At 40.5% G+C, this 14,716-nt stretch overlaps 1 protein-coding gene across 1 annotated transcript in view; it reads right to left on the bottom strand.

Annotated features, from left to right (window-relative positions):
• Mgam (maltase-glucoamylase) overlaps positions 1–14,716 on the bottom strand; it is a 143,785-nt gene that overhangs the window by 61,275 nt on the left and 67,794 nt on the right. Inside the window, exons 31-44 of the mRNA XM_032906004.1 lie at positions 10,951–11,076; positions 9,758–9,886; positions 9,402–9,512; positions 9,057–9,119; positions 8,396–8,530; positions 7,855–7,942; positions 6,843–6,981; positions 5,889–6,022; positions 5,737–5,771; positions 5,529–5,645; positions 4,989–5,137; positions 4,337–4,421; positions 3,395–3,451; positions 337–461 (exon numbers count right to left, since the gene is read on the bottom strand). Of these exons, the coding sequence (XP_032761895.1) occupies positions 337–461; positions 3,395–3,451; positions 4,337–4,421; positions 4,989–5,137; positions 5,529–5,645; positions 5,737–5,771; positions 5,889–6,022; positions 6,843–6,981; positions 7,855–7,942; positions 8,396–8,530; positions 9,057–9,119; positions 9,402–9,512; positions 9,758–9,886; positions 10,951–11,076 (1,493 nt within the window). The remainder of the gene's footprint in view (positions 1–336; positions 462–3,394; positions 3,452–4,336; positions 4,422–4,988; positions 5,138–5,528; positions 5,646–5,736; positions 5,772–5,888; positions 6,023–6,842; positions 6,982–7,854; positions 7,943–8,395; positions 8,531–9,056; positions 9,120–9,401; positions 9,513–9,757; positions 9,887–10,950; positions 11,077–14,716) is intronic.

Genomic DNA, 14,716 nt, shown 5'->3' with positions numbered 1-14,716 from the left:
AGAGAGAGAGAAACACACAAACACACACACACACACACACACACAGACACACACAGAGGAGACAAAGATACACCCCCAGAGGAGAGAGACAGGAGAGAAAGACAGAGACAGAGAGAGATAGAGGGTGACAGAACCATCCTTCCTGCGGCTTTAGCACAAAGAGTCAATAAATGTAGATGAAATGCCCAGTTGTGGAAAGCACAATACACACAGAGCAGAAAAGAGCATGTTCAGAAAACTTTGACCTTGAGACTCATGCTTGATGTAAATGTGGCCTTTCATCACAAAGCACTGAGCTCACCAGTGTGTAAACAGAGCCCTAGTGCCAACACTCACCTTAAGTTGGTGTTCAGGGCAGGTTGTTGCCATGGCAAGATGTAACCCCCTCGGACATGAAGATTAATGTGCTCAAGAGGGGCTGGCAAGGTCCTCCACTCTCCTGTTGAATTAATATCTGCACCCTGTAGCAGGGGGAGAGATGATGAGGGAAATAACACACACCTCCCTAAACACCCCACTCTAGCAGACCAAGCCAACTGATCACCACAATTCAACAAAGGTCGTAATCATACTGTGTTCCCCTCTGCTGTGTTGAAGCTGCGGCATTTAAAGTTTAAGATCCTATGATATAGGAAGTCCATAGGAAGATCAACTGAGTCAACTAAAGTGGATTCCTGGGAGCTCTCCAAAACTGAACCACCAATCTAAGATATATGATATATATATATATATATATATATATATATATATATATATATGATTGCACCAAGGCTCCTGGCACATCTGTAGCAGATGTGCAGCACAGTTTCCATGTCGGTCACCACAACAACCGGAAGAGGGGCAGTTCCTTAAGCTGTAGTCTGACTGAGGAACCTGCTCCCCAATAGGGCTGCCTTGTCTCTCTCAGTAGGAGATAATGAGCCTAATCCTGCATAGACTTGATGTTCCAGTGTAGGGAAATATACAGGGTTTCTCACCCTCACGTAGTAGAATAAGAGGAGGCAGGTAAGGGGAGGAGGAGGAAATGGCCTCTGTGAGGAGATGATCAGGAGTGGGGGAAAGCCTTTGGAGCATATATATATATATATATGTGTGTGTGTGTGTGTGTGTGTGTGTGTGTGTGTGTGTGTGTGTGTGTGTGTGTAGTCCTGTGATAATGCCTACACTTGAGGGGACAGATGAAAACAAGGGGAAGGGTTACAACATACTTGAGGAGGTCTTCCTGTGGATCCCCATCATTCTTACTCTACAACCCGTTTTAACGTTAGGGAGGTGACCTTGCAACTTGGACCCTGAAACACTCTCTTCAGGGATTAATCTAAACTTTTCTTTCACCAGGAGGCCACTGACTGACTGGCCATTGCTTACCTTTCTCTCTCATGCATCTACCAGGTAACTAACACTTCTAACTCCTGATTCTTAGGAACCCTCCAGTAACTAGGATTGTTTATGTATCACAATCAGAATCTACACAAATGTTCTTCCCTCATTCACACTTTTATCTTGGCCCTCTACTGTGAGGTACAGCCTGACCTGATACATGACCTCAAACCTTCCTCTACTTCCTTAAATACAGCAGGGCTTCCCTCTCCTCAGTATTGGTTCATTGATACCTAGGGACAGATAATTCTTTCTTGTGAGGCTGCCCTCACAGGAATGGCTTTTGGAGGCAGAAGCAGTGTTGTTGCCTGCTCACTAGAGGGCACTGGCAGCCCCATTACTCCATCCTACAATAACCATGAGATGTTGCAATTGTCACCTGCTAGGTATTTGAACACTGTTGCTTTTGAGGTGAGGAGTATTCATATATGCTGCACCTAGCTGCGTTCCCATACAATATTGAAAATATAAAAATGACTGACACATGCTTTTTTTCACTGTTAAACTTGCTCAACTCACCTTTGGTTTGGCAGACCATGTCAGTTGCCTCCCTTTATCTGACACTGCGTTTTATTTTAACACCATAAGTAAAATTAGCAAATACAGGAAACAAGTCCTCTGTAACCTGCATTTATCAACTTTAAAATGTGGTACATGAAATCATTTACCTATGTACCAGCCCTTAAGGCAAACAAGCATTAGTTACTGATTCCATGCTAAACTTCTTAAGGCTGTGTATTCATAATGCTACACCTAGTGCTCAACAAAAGGCATTTAACTGGGCAGGGTCAGCACTAGAACAGGCTAGCAAGAAGCCTAGGATGCAAACTGAAAGATGGTCTATGCTCTCAAGGCCATGTGTAGGTAGGGCTAGCCTTACAATACAGGACCATTTGCAAATCGTGTGTCCTGGGATTATACTTACTTAATCACAGTCCAGGCCCTATATCAAACACCTCCAACATACTCAGAAGGTCTCAAAGGTTTAAGGCAGTAAACAGTCACACTCAAACACAGGAAATATGCCAGTCAAACTGACTGTTCCCTGCTAAGAAAGTACTAGACCATCCCCACCCTATTGGTAGAACGAACCAATAGCAAAGAATATGAAGGAGTGACTAGCTGCCCCCAGAACAGAGAGGAGGAAGAAATTCATGTCGTTATTCCTCATCCATTTTGCATTAAAACCTGCTACAACCCACTTGGATTATAATCCATGTTGTTGACACATGCTCTGACTTTTGTCTGTCTGATATTTTCTTATCCTCATTCTGTGAAAAGAGGGCTTTCTTACAGGAGAGCAAAACTTTCAGCTGCACTCTTAGCTTGTACTGGCCCAGACATAAATTACAGAGAACTTCTTTTGGTTCCTTATTAGTAAGGTCATGTAAGCAGCTCAGAAATTGAAGACCTGCACCATGTGTGTCTCTATATCATATATATATGTATATATATCATAACTATTGATCTTTGGCAGTGACACAGAGCAATTCATAAGCATACAGACTACAGACACTGACATTTTATTTATTTATTTTGTAGATCAGAAGAAAACATTTAATGAAAACTCCAGTCACTAGGCCTATATGCTAGCATTTATCCACATTGGGCCAAGTTTCCAGCTCCAGAGAGTTTGCTTGTAATAAAATGCAGAGAGAAAAAGATCTCTTCAATTAAGAACCTCTATGAACAAAAATGAATCTGTAGCATGATTTCAAGAATTTATTGGTGCATCCTCACTGTAATTATATTAACACAGAGCTATAGACACCAATATAAAAAAGATTTTTACAAGTGAGGCACCAGGGAAATGCTCTTTGTGTCCTTTCTGAAGGCTTTCATGAAGGGTAACTGGTCATGCTCAGAAGTTATGAAATCAGGCCACAAGGATAAAGTGGCACTCAAGAGCACACAAGTTGATTTAGAGAAGTGGCACTAAGTTTGATATCTGTTGTATCCAAACATTCTGTATGCTACCGCCTTCTGGAGTGTAGAAATGTAAGGAAAAACTTACCGTGTAATAATCATACCACTGGGCTTTAGGGAAATATGCAGTGACATTTCTGGCATTCTGAAATAAAATACAGAGAAAGTGTGGGCAGTGGACTCAGGTATCTAAGACACAGTGAGCAATATACACTGGAGAGGGGTTAAAATGATAATAATGCTAACACATTTAGACAAAGTTACATCATCTGTCTTATGGAGATAAAAATGATATTCCTTTTCCAATAACCAAAATTAGCCTATGTAAAATAGGTGCTTTCAAAATGGCCCTTGGGTTACAAAACTTCAGAGACAAGCAATCACCATACTCATAGATATTTTCATCTCCTCCCTAAGAAAATAACGATGAAATGTTAACTATAGAGCAGAAGAAAATCATGTAGGCTCAGAAAGATAGAGGATGTGTTAATTATCTGTTCATTTTATTTAAAGTAAAACACTATAGGACAGAGCAAGAGACTCAATTTCTAGCTTCAAGACCATGTACAGAGGGAAGGGGAAACTAACAAGTATTAATAGAGGACACAAAGGGAAGAGGTAATAATTAATTATATTTTAACCTCCAAAATTGAGAACTAATTAAAGGGGAAAAGATAAGACAATACATATGGCTGTATTGGTTCTCCAGTTAATCTTAGGTAAGAATATCAGAAAATGAAGAAACATTCCATTTCCTGCACTTTACTCTCCGTGCTTAAGCTTAGCTCACAGAAAATGATTGTGTTCTTAAATAGTTGCCAAGGTTATTCCTCCTCTCAACTGTCTTGTAAACCAGAATTGATAGTCTGGCCCTAAGTGCTATAAAGGCAGAAAAATTATATGTGATATTTATCTCAGAATGATCAGAAGATGCAAATGTACAGTAAGAATCCATCGCTCAAGATCCCTCTCTCAACAAACCCATGGCACTCCAGTCATCCAACCCATTAGTGGTATCCTCAATACTCACACGTTCCAACACAGGGCTGACTAGGAAGGCTGGACCCAGCAGGAACTGTTTGTCTACGTTCCAGGTCTCCCGGTCTGCCAGAAACCTGAAAGGGAAAATGAAGGCACCAATCTGACACCTGTATGTCCCCAGAGCAGGTCCTTGAGGGAGTGCTCCAGTTCAGATCCCAGAAATCCATCTACATCCTCTGCTTTTTATATGTCACCATTGTCCCACATGGCACGTTCTCCTAGCTTCAGAAACACATTGTCTGCTACACAGCATCTTCCATTTCCCCACTGTAAGGCAAAGGCGAAACTTTCCCCTGCCATCTCTCCCTGGCATGTTCACTTAGGTAATACAAGCAGGTTCTGGACAAGGTCCACACAACACAACTCCTATACCAAATAGTGAAGCCTCTGTAGCTCCACAAAGGAAAGGAATCTTGTGCTCAGTGGTTTCCTTTCCACAGCTCAGTAAATGCCTTACACCCAACACAAGTGTTACATATGACAGGGTTTCCTAAAGAGCAATAACAATGAAGAGCTCTGCCTTGAGCAATCATACAAAAGTTGACTTATTGCCTCAGTGTGAAAAACTGTTCAGATTCACATCCACCAGACATGATAACTAAATGGGCCACCGTACAACAGGATGCATGCTGGGCACTTACTCATGGAGAAGAGGCCGCACAACTGTGCTGCCGTCCTTGTGGGCTTTGTACATCAAGGTGTAGAGATATGGCAACAGGGTGTATCTGGTCTCCAGCACACTTCTGGAAATGTCCTCAAAAGTTTTATTCCAGGATACAGGGTCTTGTCTCTAAAGCAGAATGAGCAAAGAATTTAAAGCCCACCCACAACACCTAAGAATTCAAGGTCACACAAGGCTAATTGGAACTACATATTACAACACTAAAATGCCATTTACTAAAGAAAATTATGGATGATGCTGCTAGAATAATAATAATGGACTGTGAAACAGCAGAAAAATTTGTCCAGAAAATTTTTAAAAATACTATTTTTTCATGTAGTGCAGTGGGATAGAGTTTCTAACCAAAACATCACCAAAATAGTACTGAAGAATATAATTTCTGGGAAAAGGACTTAATGGCTTTGAAGTTGTCTCAGGGGAAAGAAATGGCAGGAATGTTCAGAGAATCTGAGGTGGCAATTTCAGTGACAAAGTATAGTTAAGGAAGGTGATATCCTACCTTGGTCCCGATGGTGTTGTGGTTCCTGGAGAAGGGGTAAAAGGCGCCCAGCTGCATCCAGCGAACACACATCTCATATTCGGCATCTTGAAAGAACCCACAGATGTCTGACCCAGTCTGAAACAACAAGGGACAAAGTGAGCTCTTGGTGCTTTCTAGGAGACACTGTGATCTTCCTAGGGAGGAGGAGCATGTAAAAGACACTTACATAGGATATGCCAAAGAGGCTGAAATCCATCATGCCTGCAATGAGAGATGCAGCAGGGTCAGGACAGGACATTCTCTGCCTCCTCTTCCCCCTTCACCAAGGATCATACACCCATCCCAGCCTGCAGAATCCCCTGTGCACAGCCTACACACCAATGATGGATTTCCCCAGCTGGTCCCAGGCAGCTGTGTTGTCTCCCAGCCAGTGTCCTCCCCAGCGTCCAGAAGAGGGGAATGTGGAGCGGGTGATGACGATCCCTCTCTCTCCTGTCACTTCCTGCATTGCTCTGGTTGGGACACAAGTAGGTATATTAAAGAAAGGATGGGAAAAGAAGGAAATTGAGCCTCTCCTCCAAAACCTTGTGCTTAAAGTATGGTGGCAAATATTAACTGCATCCTTCGAGGGAAGCTGAAGAATGGATTTCAGAGGGTTCTGCTGCTGATAGGGACAATAATGACAGGAATCCCTTTCCATGCCTTTCATCATTTACAAAAATAAAAGAGAAAACAAAACAACAACAACAAAATTTCATCATGTGTTGAATACAGAGGTTGTCTCCAAAGCTTAGGCAATATCGGTTATGTTACTCACTCAATTCTTGGATTTCTATCTTTGAGAAGGAAACAGAAATTCCAAGTTTCCCATAAAATAATTACTATTATACATTCAGCACAAAACATGTGGTTATTTAATAAAAAGAAGCATTGACTATTTTATGAAAGTGTACAAAATGATTAAGAAACAAACAAAAATAAAATAACAAACATCTAAAAAGATTATTCAATTCTGAGATAAAGGAGGGAAGTTTTAGCCTTCCCTTTCCTGTTTTATCACTTCTAATTAAAGATGCTGCTTTCTACTTACACTTGGAACATTGTTGAAAGAGCTTGTGTCCCCGTATGTGTGGGTTTCAATCCCACTCTTTCCCACAGCTGTGATGGTCCACTGTTTAAATCTTTCATCTCATTTTTAACTACAAATCTCAACAAAGTTATAGTTAAACTACTTTTCAGCCCATAGTATGGAAAATGAAGGACAAATTAAGGAATATAAACCCATCATCACTGTCTCCTACACATTCCATCAACAGGAGAATGGTCACTCACTCATAGGTGGGTCTGGTCTGAGACCACCCATACAGGCTGTGTACATCATAGTGCCGCAACCGGGAGCCATCTGGAAGGATGTGCTCGCTCTCCATGCACAGGGTCTTGCTGCTCAGGCCCCTGTCTCGGCCTTCCAAATCTGAGGGAAATGATGAAAGTCCGTGAACAATCAGGGTTGGCTCTTTTTTTTTTTTTTTAGGATAAATTAACTCTAAAGGTCTCTGTCTGGAGTCAAGTCCCCTTCCCAGGGTCATGAGAATAATGGTCCTCTCTGAGTAACACACTCACTGATTTTTAACATCCAAATCACTAAAGAAATGGAATGTGGCAAGAGAAGACGTTGTTGAATATTCACTATGGGGCAAGTCCTGATATAATCACATTTAAAACACTTCTCTCTGTCTCTGTCTCTGTCTCTATCTCTCTGTCTCTCTGTTTCTCTCTCTCTCTTTATCTGTGTCTGTGTGTGTGTGTGTGTGTGTGTTTGCGTGTGTGACATAAAGACAGGATGTCTACTGAGACCAGAAGAAGGCATCTGATTCTCTGGAGTAGGAGGGTTGAGTCCTATGTTAGGATGGTACTCCCTCTTAACTGTTCAATCACACTTTCAGTCCCTAAGTTTTAATGCAGAAGTTATTTCATATTTTCCTTATGTTTCTGAGAGGGGATAGAGAGTTTGCTTCTCACAGTGTAAAAAACTCAATTTGGTCACACAACTCAAAAAAATATAGTATATGGAGCTAAACCGTAGGTCTGCAAACCTCCAAAGACTATGAAAAAGTTCTGTAAGTTATGACAGCACAGAGACATCCTAGTCGAGTGATTATTTCTGGACAAATGCAAGAATTTTTTTCTAACGTCTCCTATTAGATAAAATAGTGTGCTTTTGTCTCATGCCCCATTTAACAAAATAATGGTGGAGAGGTGCCCTTGTTGATCAGAGTACTCGAAGGATGCTTGGCTTATCTCCTTCTAGACATTGTACAAGAGTATAAGGGCCCAAGGTCCTTACATGGCATGTAGGGAGGACGGTTCAGAGTAGTGTCAGTGCAGCCGGAAGGAACTGCCCCATTCACAAAGCTGGAAGGTTCATTCATGTCCTACAAATAGCAAAATTGTGACTTATTTTTAAAGATACTTAAATCTTCTCAATTCAGGAATAGAGAAAGAGTTACACATGCAGTATCCAGCAATCTCTTCTCTGTAGATCCTGCCCAGAGAAGATAGTAATCCACCAGGGAAGAACAAGCTAGAAGAACAGTTAACCTCAACATGACTGCCTAGGCCATCTATTTATTATGGTTCCCCCTGGGACAAAAGGAATTTTACAGAATTTCCATTAATTTTTCTTGAGCACTTAGAGCAAAGACTTCAGACAAGTTGCTTGGCGCTATATTAATGACAGTTGTAAGTTTCATTCCATGATTGGCACTTGCATATGTCTAAAGTCCTTTTCTGGACATTATTATGATCTCAATCAATGCCAAGGATCCACATGGTGAATACAATGCACACCCATACTCATGTGCACACACACATACAGACACACTTACAATCCACAAGCCATCAAACTTCAAGCTCTTTGCAGGATCCTGTGAGTTGCTGTGGAGTTCTTTAATCTCATTCTTCCACCAGAGGGCAGTTGAATCACGGAAAAAGTCAGGGAAGGCCACATAAGCTCGGTATTGCTGCCAGAGTAGAATACAATGCATTTATTGTCACTGAGTACATCATGCAGGAAGTAAGCACTCACTAAACTGAACTCAATGAATTCTTATACTTCCATAGCTATATATCTGACTAGAACCTGTGAAATAAAAATTTTGTGACTCATTAAAAAATGTTTAGAGACAAGAGGTGTAAGCACAAGTGAATGCCTTCCCAGTATTTGAGGTCATTCTCATTGTATGGGATGGACTGGTAAAGGGAAGCATGAGCTTTGGATTGATAAAACCAAAATATTAAAAATTCTTCTCATGTGTCTAGACTCTTTCTTCCCCTCGCACTCCCACCCTTAGAAATTCCTACTCCTACCGACACTTGGTCTTCTCCTCAGGGAGTATCGCCCATGCTGCCCTACCCATTTACCAGGGTCGCTAAGTTGTTCTTCCTCCAGTGTCTCTGTCCTAAGTATATACACATCTAGTATCCTAGCTATGGTTTCACCTTCCTGGCAACCCTGACTACATCCAGCTTCCACAAAGGGCATTTTACCTGCACTTGACTGTCCCAGTCTAGAGATGGGTCCACAGTGATATTAGGGTAATCAGGCCAGACCTATGAAGAGAAGAGATTTAACAGCAATATACTGGACATGATAAATAATGTCTTAAGGAACTATGAGTGATGTATCACAGTAGTTGAGTAGGATTGTTCTAAAAAAAAAAAAGAATGGGTTCCACAAAGACCTTAAGAATATCTACAAATATACACAGGGAAGAAAATGAGAACCACAAGACTGAAACCAAACACAAAAGACACAAAATCAAAATTCTAGGAAAACACTAATACTGACTCTGGGCCAGGGTGAGTCTTGCTGGATCACCATACAACCCATACCTTTCCCCAGACAATGCCTCCATTATTGGGATAGCTGATGAAGACGTCATTCTCCACTCCCCTGGTGAAGGCAGGATAGGGCTCTGTCTCATTGCCAGAAATAGCTGGGTCCTGCAGTCAGAGCACAGAGCAAGCAGGAAAATTATGATAGAAAATTAAAAGGAGATATGGTGGTAAATAGGAATCTCCATGTCAAGTTGTGCAAGGGATTTTCTTTGGCTCCCTCAAAATACACTTACATTAATTACACATCTATTTCTCTCCTAGAATAGGAAAGGACAGATGCCCTAAGGTGATGTCCGCACTAGTCCGTCCATTGTCCCATTCACAGCCTACACATTCACACAAGAACTAACCAGAATGAGGATGACCCGCATTCCATTGTCCTTCATGCGATTGATCAGGTCTGGAAACCCAGAGAACTTAGGGCTGAGCTTGAAGTCCAGCTGCCTCTCCATGTAGTCAATGTCTGAGTACTGCACATCCTGGGATGACACAAGGAAGAGAGACTGTTGGTGGAGAGAGTCCGGCCTCCAGGGCTTTGATTCTGAACATTTCAAACCTGACCTATCCTATATTGTATTGTAAATATGGATTCTAGGATAGTCAATGACTCTTTTTTCATATCTACTCAAGAATGGAAAAGATTACTAACAATAACAACAAATAGATTTTAGATGCCTGTGTTTGTCTGGAAGGGTTACAGAAAAAGTAAACAGTGTAAAAGAAAGTTTTTTTGAAAACAGAACATGTCAGATATGAGTGTAGTGATGTGGCCCTAGAAGCTACCATTGAAATCAGTGGTTCTATTTCAGGGAAAATAAGGTTAGCTATCCAGTCCTGTTACAGCATGAACTGTAAAGTTACTACATGGTGATGCAAAACAAAACAGGGAGTTAGCATATAATAGCCAGTGTTCAGAGCAATCAGAGTTCTTGAGATATGACATACTAAAGTCAGCACTTCAGGTCTGTTGAACAATATTTACAAATAAAAACAAAAGTAAAATTCGATAAGTTGTGATAGTTGTCTACAGAATTGCTAAAAGCATTGGACCTCAAGTCCTCAAATGAAAAAGGTAGGTTCAGTGTTTTCTCCTATAAACTCAATATACGTCTACTGCATTCAGGAAGCAACAGTTCAGAAGAAGCAAATCAAATGATTTGCTCAATGCTCTACCAGTTTTAAAACTGAAGAAAAACCTATCCATTAATGGCTGGATGAGTTTAGGTCAATATTTTTTAGACCTAATCACCATTAGTAAAATTTCTTAATCTTATGAAGAATATTAAGAGTGGATGTCTTGAAGTCAAGCTTTACAAAAATGAGTAGAAACATGCTACAGCAGAAACTGCATTGCTTCAGCCTTAGCTCTTCCCCTTCAGACTGAGCCATGAGTGCACTAAAAAGGTATTTTGGTGGAGGCAGACTCACTGTGACATGTGGTAAAGCAGTGTGTCATTGCAGAACTCATCCAACACATTGTAATATAGAGATATTTGAGTTGACTACAAGGTTGAAGAAACCATAAACTATGACATGTACGTACATAGGGGATCTGCTTAGCCACCATCTCATCATACAGGTTGGCAATCTCAGTATCATTCTCATATCCATAGCGACACAGCTGGAATCCCAGGGACCAATAAGGTACCATCACAGGCCGACCAATCAACTAGAAAACAGAAGAAGATGCACAATCGAGGTTGTATATAAAGTAGAAAAGGGTTTTTCCAAAACTAAATAATCTACCAATTTTAATCCAGAAAGACGAAGGTCCCTTTCCTTTAAGAAAAAACTCTTTAGAGCCTGGAGTTTTTCTTTATATTTCTTTCTATTCCTACATGGCTCATTTAGGAATAAAACAAGACACATGCGGCCAGGTCCAGCGTATTAATACCAGACACTACTAGATTATGAAATTGGACAAAATGAAGTTATTATGATGTTTGCTTCATAATAGTCAAATGTGAATTATTGGTAGGATCTGTCTCATAGTATCATTATAAAGAATGAATTACATATGACATGATCTTTCAGACAGACATGTATGTGGTAAGAGTTTTGCACTTTTGTTTGCTCATTACTGTATAATCAATATCACACCACTCCCTGCCATCATGTGTCAATACCTATATCACCACTCCTCTCATGACCATTAAAAATACCTAAAACACTACAACCATCATCACCATCAATTCTGCCATCATTTCCACATTCCACCCATCACTATCATAACACTGACAACAGCCGTTCTCAGCAGCATCACCCCTACACCACCATTGTAATTTCCAACATCACTTTTAATCCAATCTTATCATCACCCACTTCATCTCCAACAACTGCACTGTCACAAGCATCACAATCACTACTTCTATCAGCGAGACTACTAGATATAGCAATACTACTACCACTTCTATCAAGATTACCATCCCTTCCTGCCGTAAATATCATCACCACCACAACCATCTACAACACTATCACTAGCCTTATAAGAATGTCTATATAAAAATTCATTTTTTCTTCTATATTAAGAAGGCATAGATTCAACGGCTATAGGTATGAATATCTTTGCTCTTTATTATACTATACTCTTGCCTCAGAGAAAACCAACCATTATGGTACTTATGTGACCATTTCACTAGTGGATGCACACCCTGGAATGATAAATGTGCTGAATAAAATGGGATCTGGGGTAAGGAAGGTACTGCAGAACCAAATTAATTCCTTCCTACCTCTGTGTATTGTTGAGTAACAATCTCTGGAGTTGGGCCCAAGAACACATAAAAGTCCAGAATGCCCCCTATGGTTCGGTATGTCAGGGCAGGCATGGGCTGGAAGGTTACATCTGAAAAGACAAAAAAAAAAAAGTCAACTAAAAAAAGACAATGTAAATTCATCATCTCATATTGTGGAAGAATCAGGCCTCTAATCCTCATTAACTTTTTCTTCTACTGAAGTGTACTGACTACATGTACTCTGCTGTTGACCCACACAGAAGAAGAAACTAAACGAAAGTCCTCCAACCATGTAAGCATGCTTCCCTTCTGGGGTATCCTGTCATGCTACTATGTTTTTGAAAATTTATCAAATTTATCAATTTGATTATTATAAGCTTTGTAACACAATAGTTAGGATTCATAAACAGTGCTAAAAACAATGTACTGAGCATCAGTATATATTTCCTGCAAAGTTCCCAGTGATGACATTTTTGTATGAATAGTGTATGTTGGAAAAACTACTGTTGACAAAAAGGTGGTTAATTCCACTAAATATTGGACTCATATTGCATCAGCTTTGCATACATTTTTTACAGATTCTTGGCTATTTACCATTTTTAAATGTATCACACAAATTATCTACACAACCCCAAACTCCTAACATGACTGTTCTGCCTCACAGCTTCAAATTAATTCAGTGTATGTAACTGGCTTCATGAACTGATCAAAAATATTAGGAACATACTCAATTCGGTTGTATCTCTGTGGTTATTACAAAAAAAAATAGTATTCCATGAGAGGCTTATCAAATGCAGCCAGATCAACTGCATTATAACATTATATAAGAGAAACAAGCACACATAACAACAGATGAAGGCATCATCCTACCCATGGCATTGCTGTTCATCAAGAGGACTCCATGGGCATTGCCATCCTCCTCCAGCCCCATGTAGTAAGGGTGGACACCATAGGAATTCTTCTTGTACTGAGAGTAAAGAGGAGAAAACAAAAGAGATTAGGAAAACCGGTCCCAGAGAAAGAACCAAAAATCACCTCCTTAGTTGTGTCCATCTTTCTTAGGAAAATGAGTTTAAAACATGAGAAATACGTCACATGAAAATCACCCACTTATCTAATAGCAGAAGGTAACTGTCTGGTGAAGCTAGAGAAGAAGAAGCACAAGACACACAGAGTAGATGGAGGGGACAAAACACGGACCGCAAACACTCTTTCCTTACCCCTGGGGGCTCATCCCTGGAAAACATGCCCCATGTATGCCAGTTCATGTCTATCTTGAAGGTTGTGTGCTCAGTTTCCCCAAAGCCATAGATGTATGTGGAGGGCAGGCGGGTGGAGATGCGGATGAACATGTCATTGAAGGTGAAGCCAAGGAGCTGAGAGTCCCAGCTGCAAGGAAAAGGAACATTTGCAAAAGAAAATCAGCTTCCTAGTGGTTTCCATCCACTGCATTTGGAAGGACCACAGAACGTTCTATTTTAATCCATCAATTCTAGAGCCTCTCCCCAACAGAATATGCACTAGACACATTCATTCCTGAGTCACCGTTAATTGTACTCCTCCACTGTGTCTGTGCTTCCCTTTACTGTTAGGCACAGTAGAAAGTAAAATCAGTTTACCACATTCCCACTCTGTATTCCCCATGCCATGCTTTATGCTCTTGACTCTTAATGGTCCACTTTCTACATGTATTCAGACCTAGGATATGACCACCTGATATATAACCTTGCACTCTAGTCCTCTCCCTGCTTACTTCTCATGAATGCCTCCTGGGGGAGACTTCAAGGCTGATTCTGTTCTAAAGCCCATTTCCTATCCAGGCATTGACTCCCATCTTCATCCACTTAGTTATCTCAATGAAATCTCTCTTGAAACTGATAAATATCATCCAGCTTATGGCATATATAATGAATACACACATATATGGAACTGCCTTAGTAATTGCTCTGAGAATATTAAAGATTTCCTCTAAAAACAAAACACACATCCTTAGATGTGGAGGATAGAATGAGATATTCTCCATACTTCCATGTATTTGAATACTTGGTCCCAGTGGAGCACTCTTTTCCTCTTTGCAGTTCAAGATGTGAACTCTCAATTTTTTTGCTGACATGTTTGCCTGCTTCTACTTGACATCATAGAGTCTGACACTTAGAAGTCATGAATGCAAATAAACTGTTTTCCAAGTTCTCTTGGACATGTTTTCTTTTTGTTTTCTGTTTGTTTGTATGTTATTATTTTGTATTGTTTTTATCACAACCATAGGAATTAACTGATTCATCATGGATCTGAACATAGGCAGTAGATGCTTGGAACCAGGATATCTTCAAGGACAATGGAGCTGGTGAGGAATATTTAGAAGAGCAGTAACACAGACTCAGACCAAGAACCACTTACATTACAGTGCCTGTACTCTTTCGGCGAATTTGAATCCCAAATGGATTCTCCTTGATGAAGACATCATACAGACGGCCTTCAGGGGTGCTCGATGGAGCACTGGGGATGTTCAGAGGGACTGGAACTTCATAACGACTGCAGTTGGGATCATAGATCTAGGACAGAGGAAACCATTTTATG

Source organism: Rattus rattus, chromosome 6 (genome assembly GCF_011064425.1).
Source record: "Rattus rattus isolate New Zealand chromosome 6, Rrattus_CSIRO_v1, whole genome shotgun sequence".
Classification (NCBI taxonomy): Eukaryota; Metazoa; Chordata; class Mammalia; order Rodentia; family Muridae; genus Rattus; species Rattus rattus.
The sequence above is the reverse complement of the archived record's forward strand: the minus strand, read 5'-3'. Positions and strand labels throughout refer to the sequence as shown.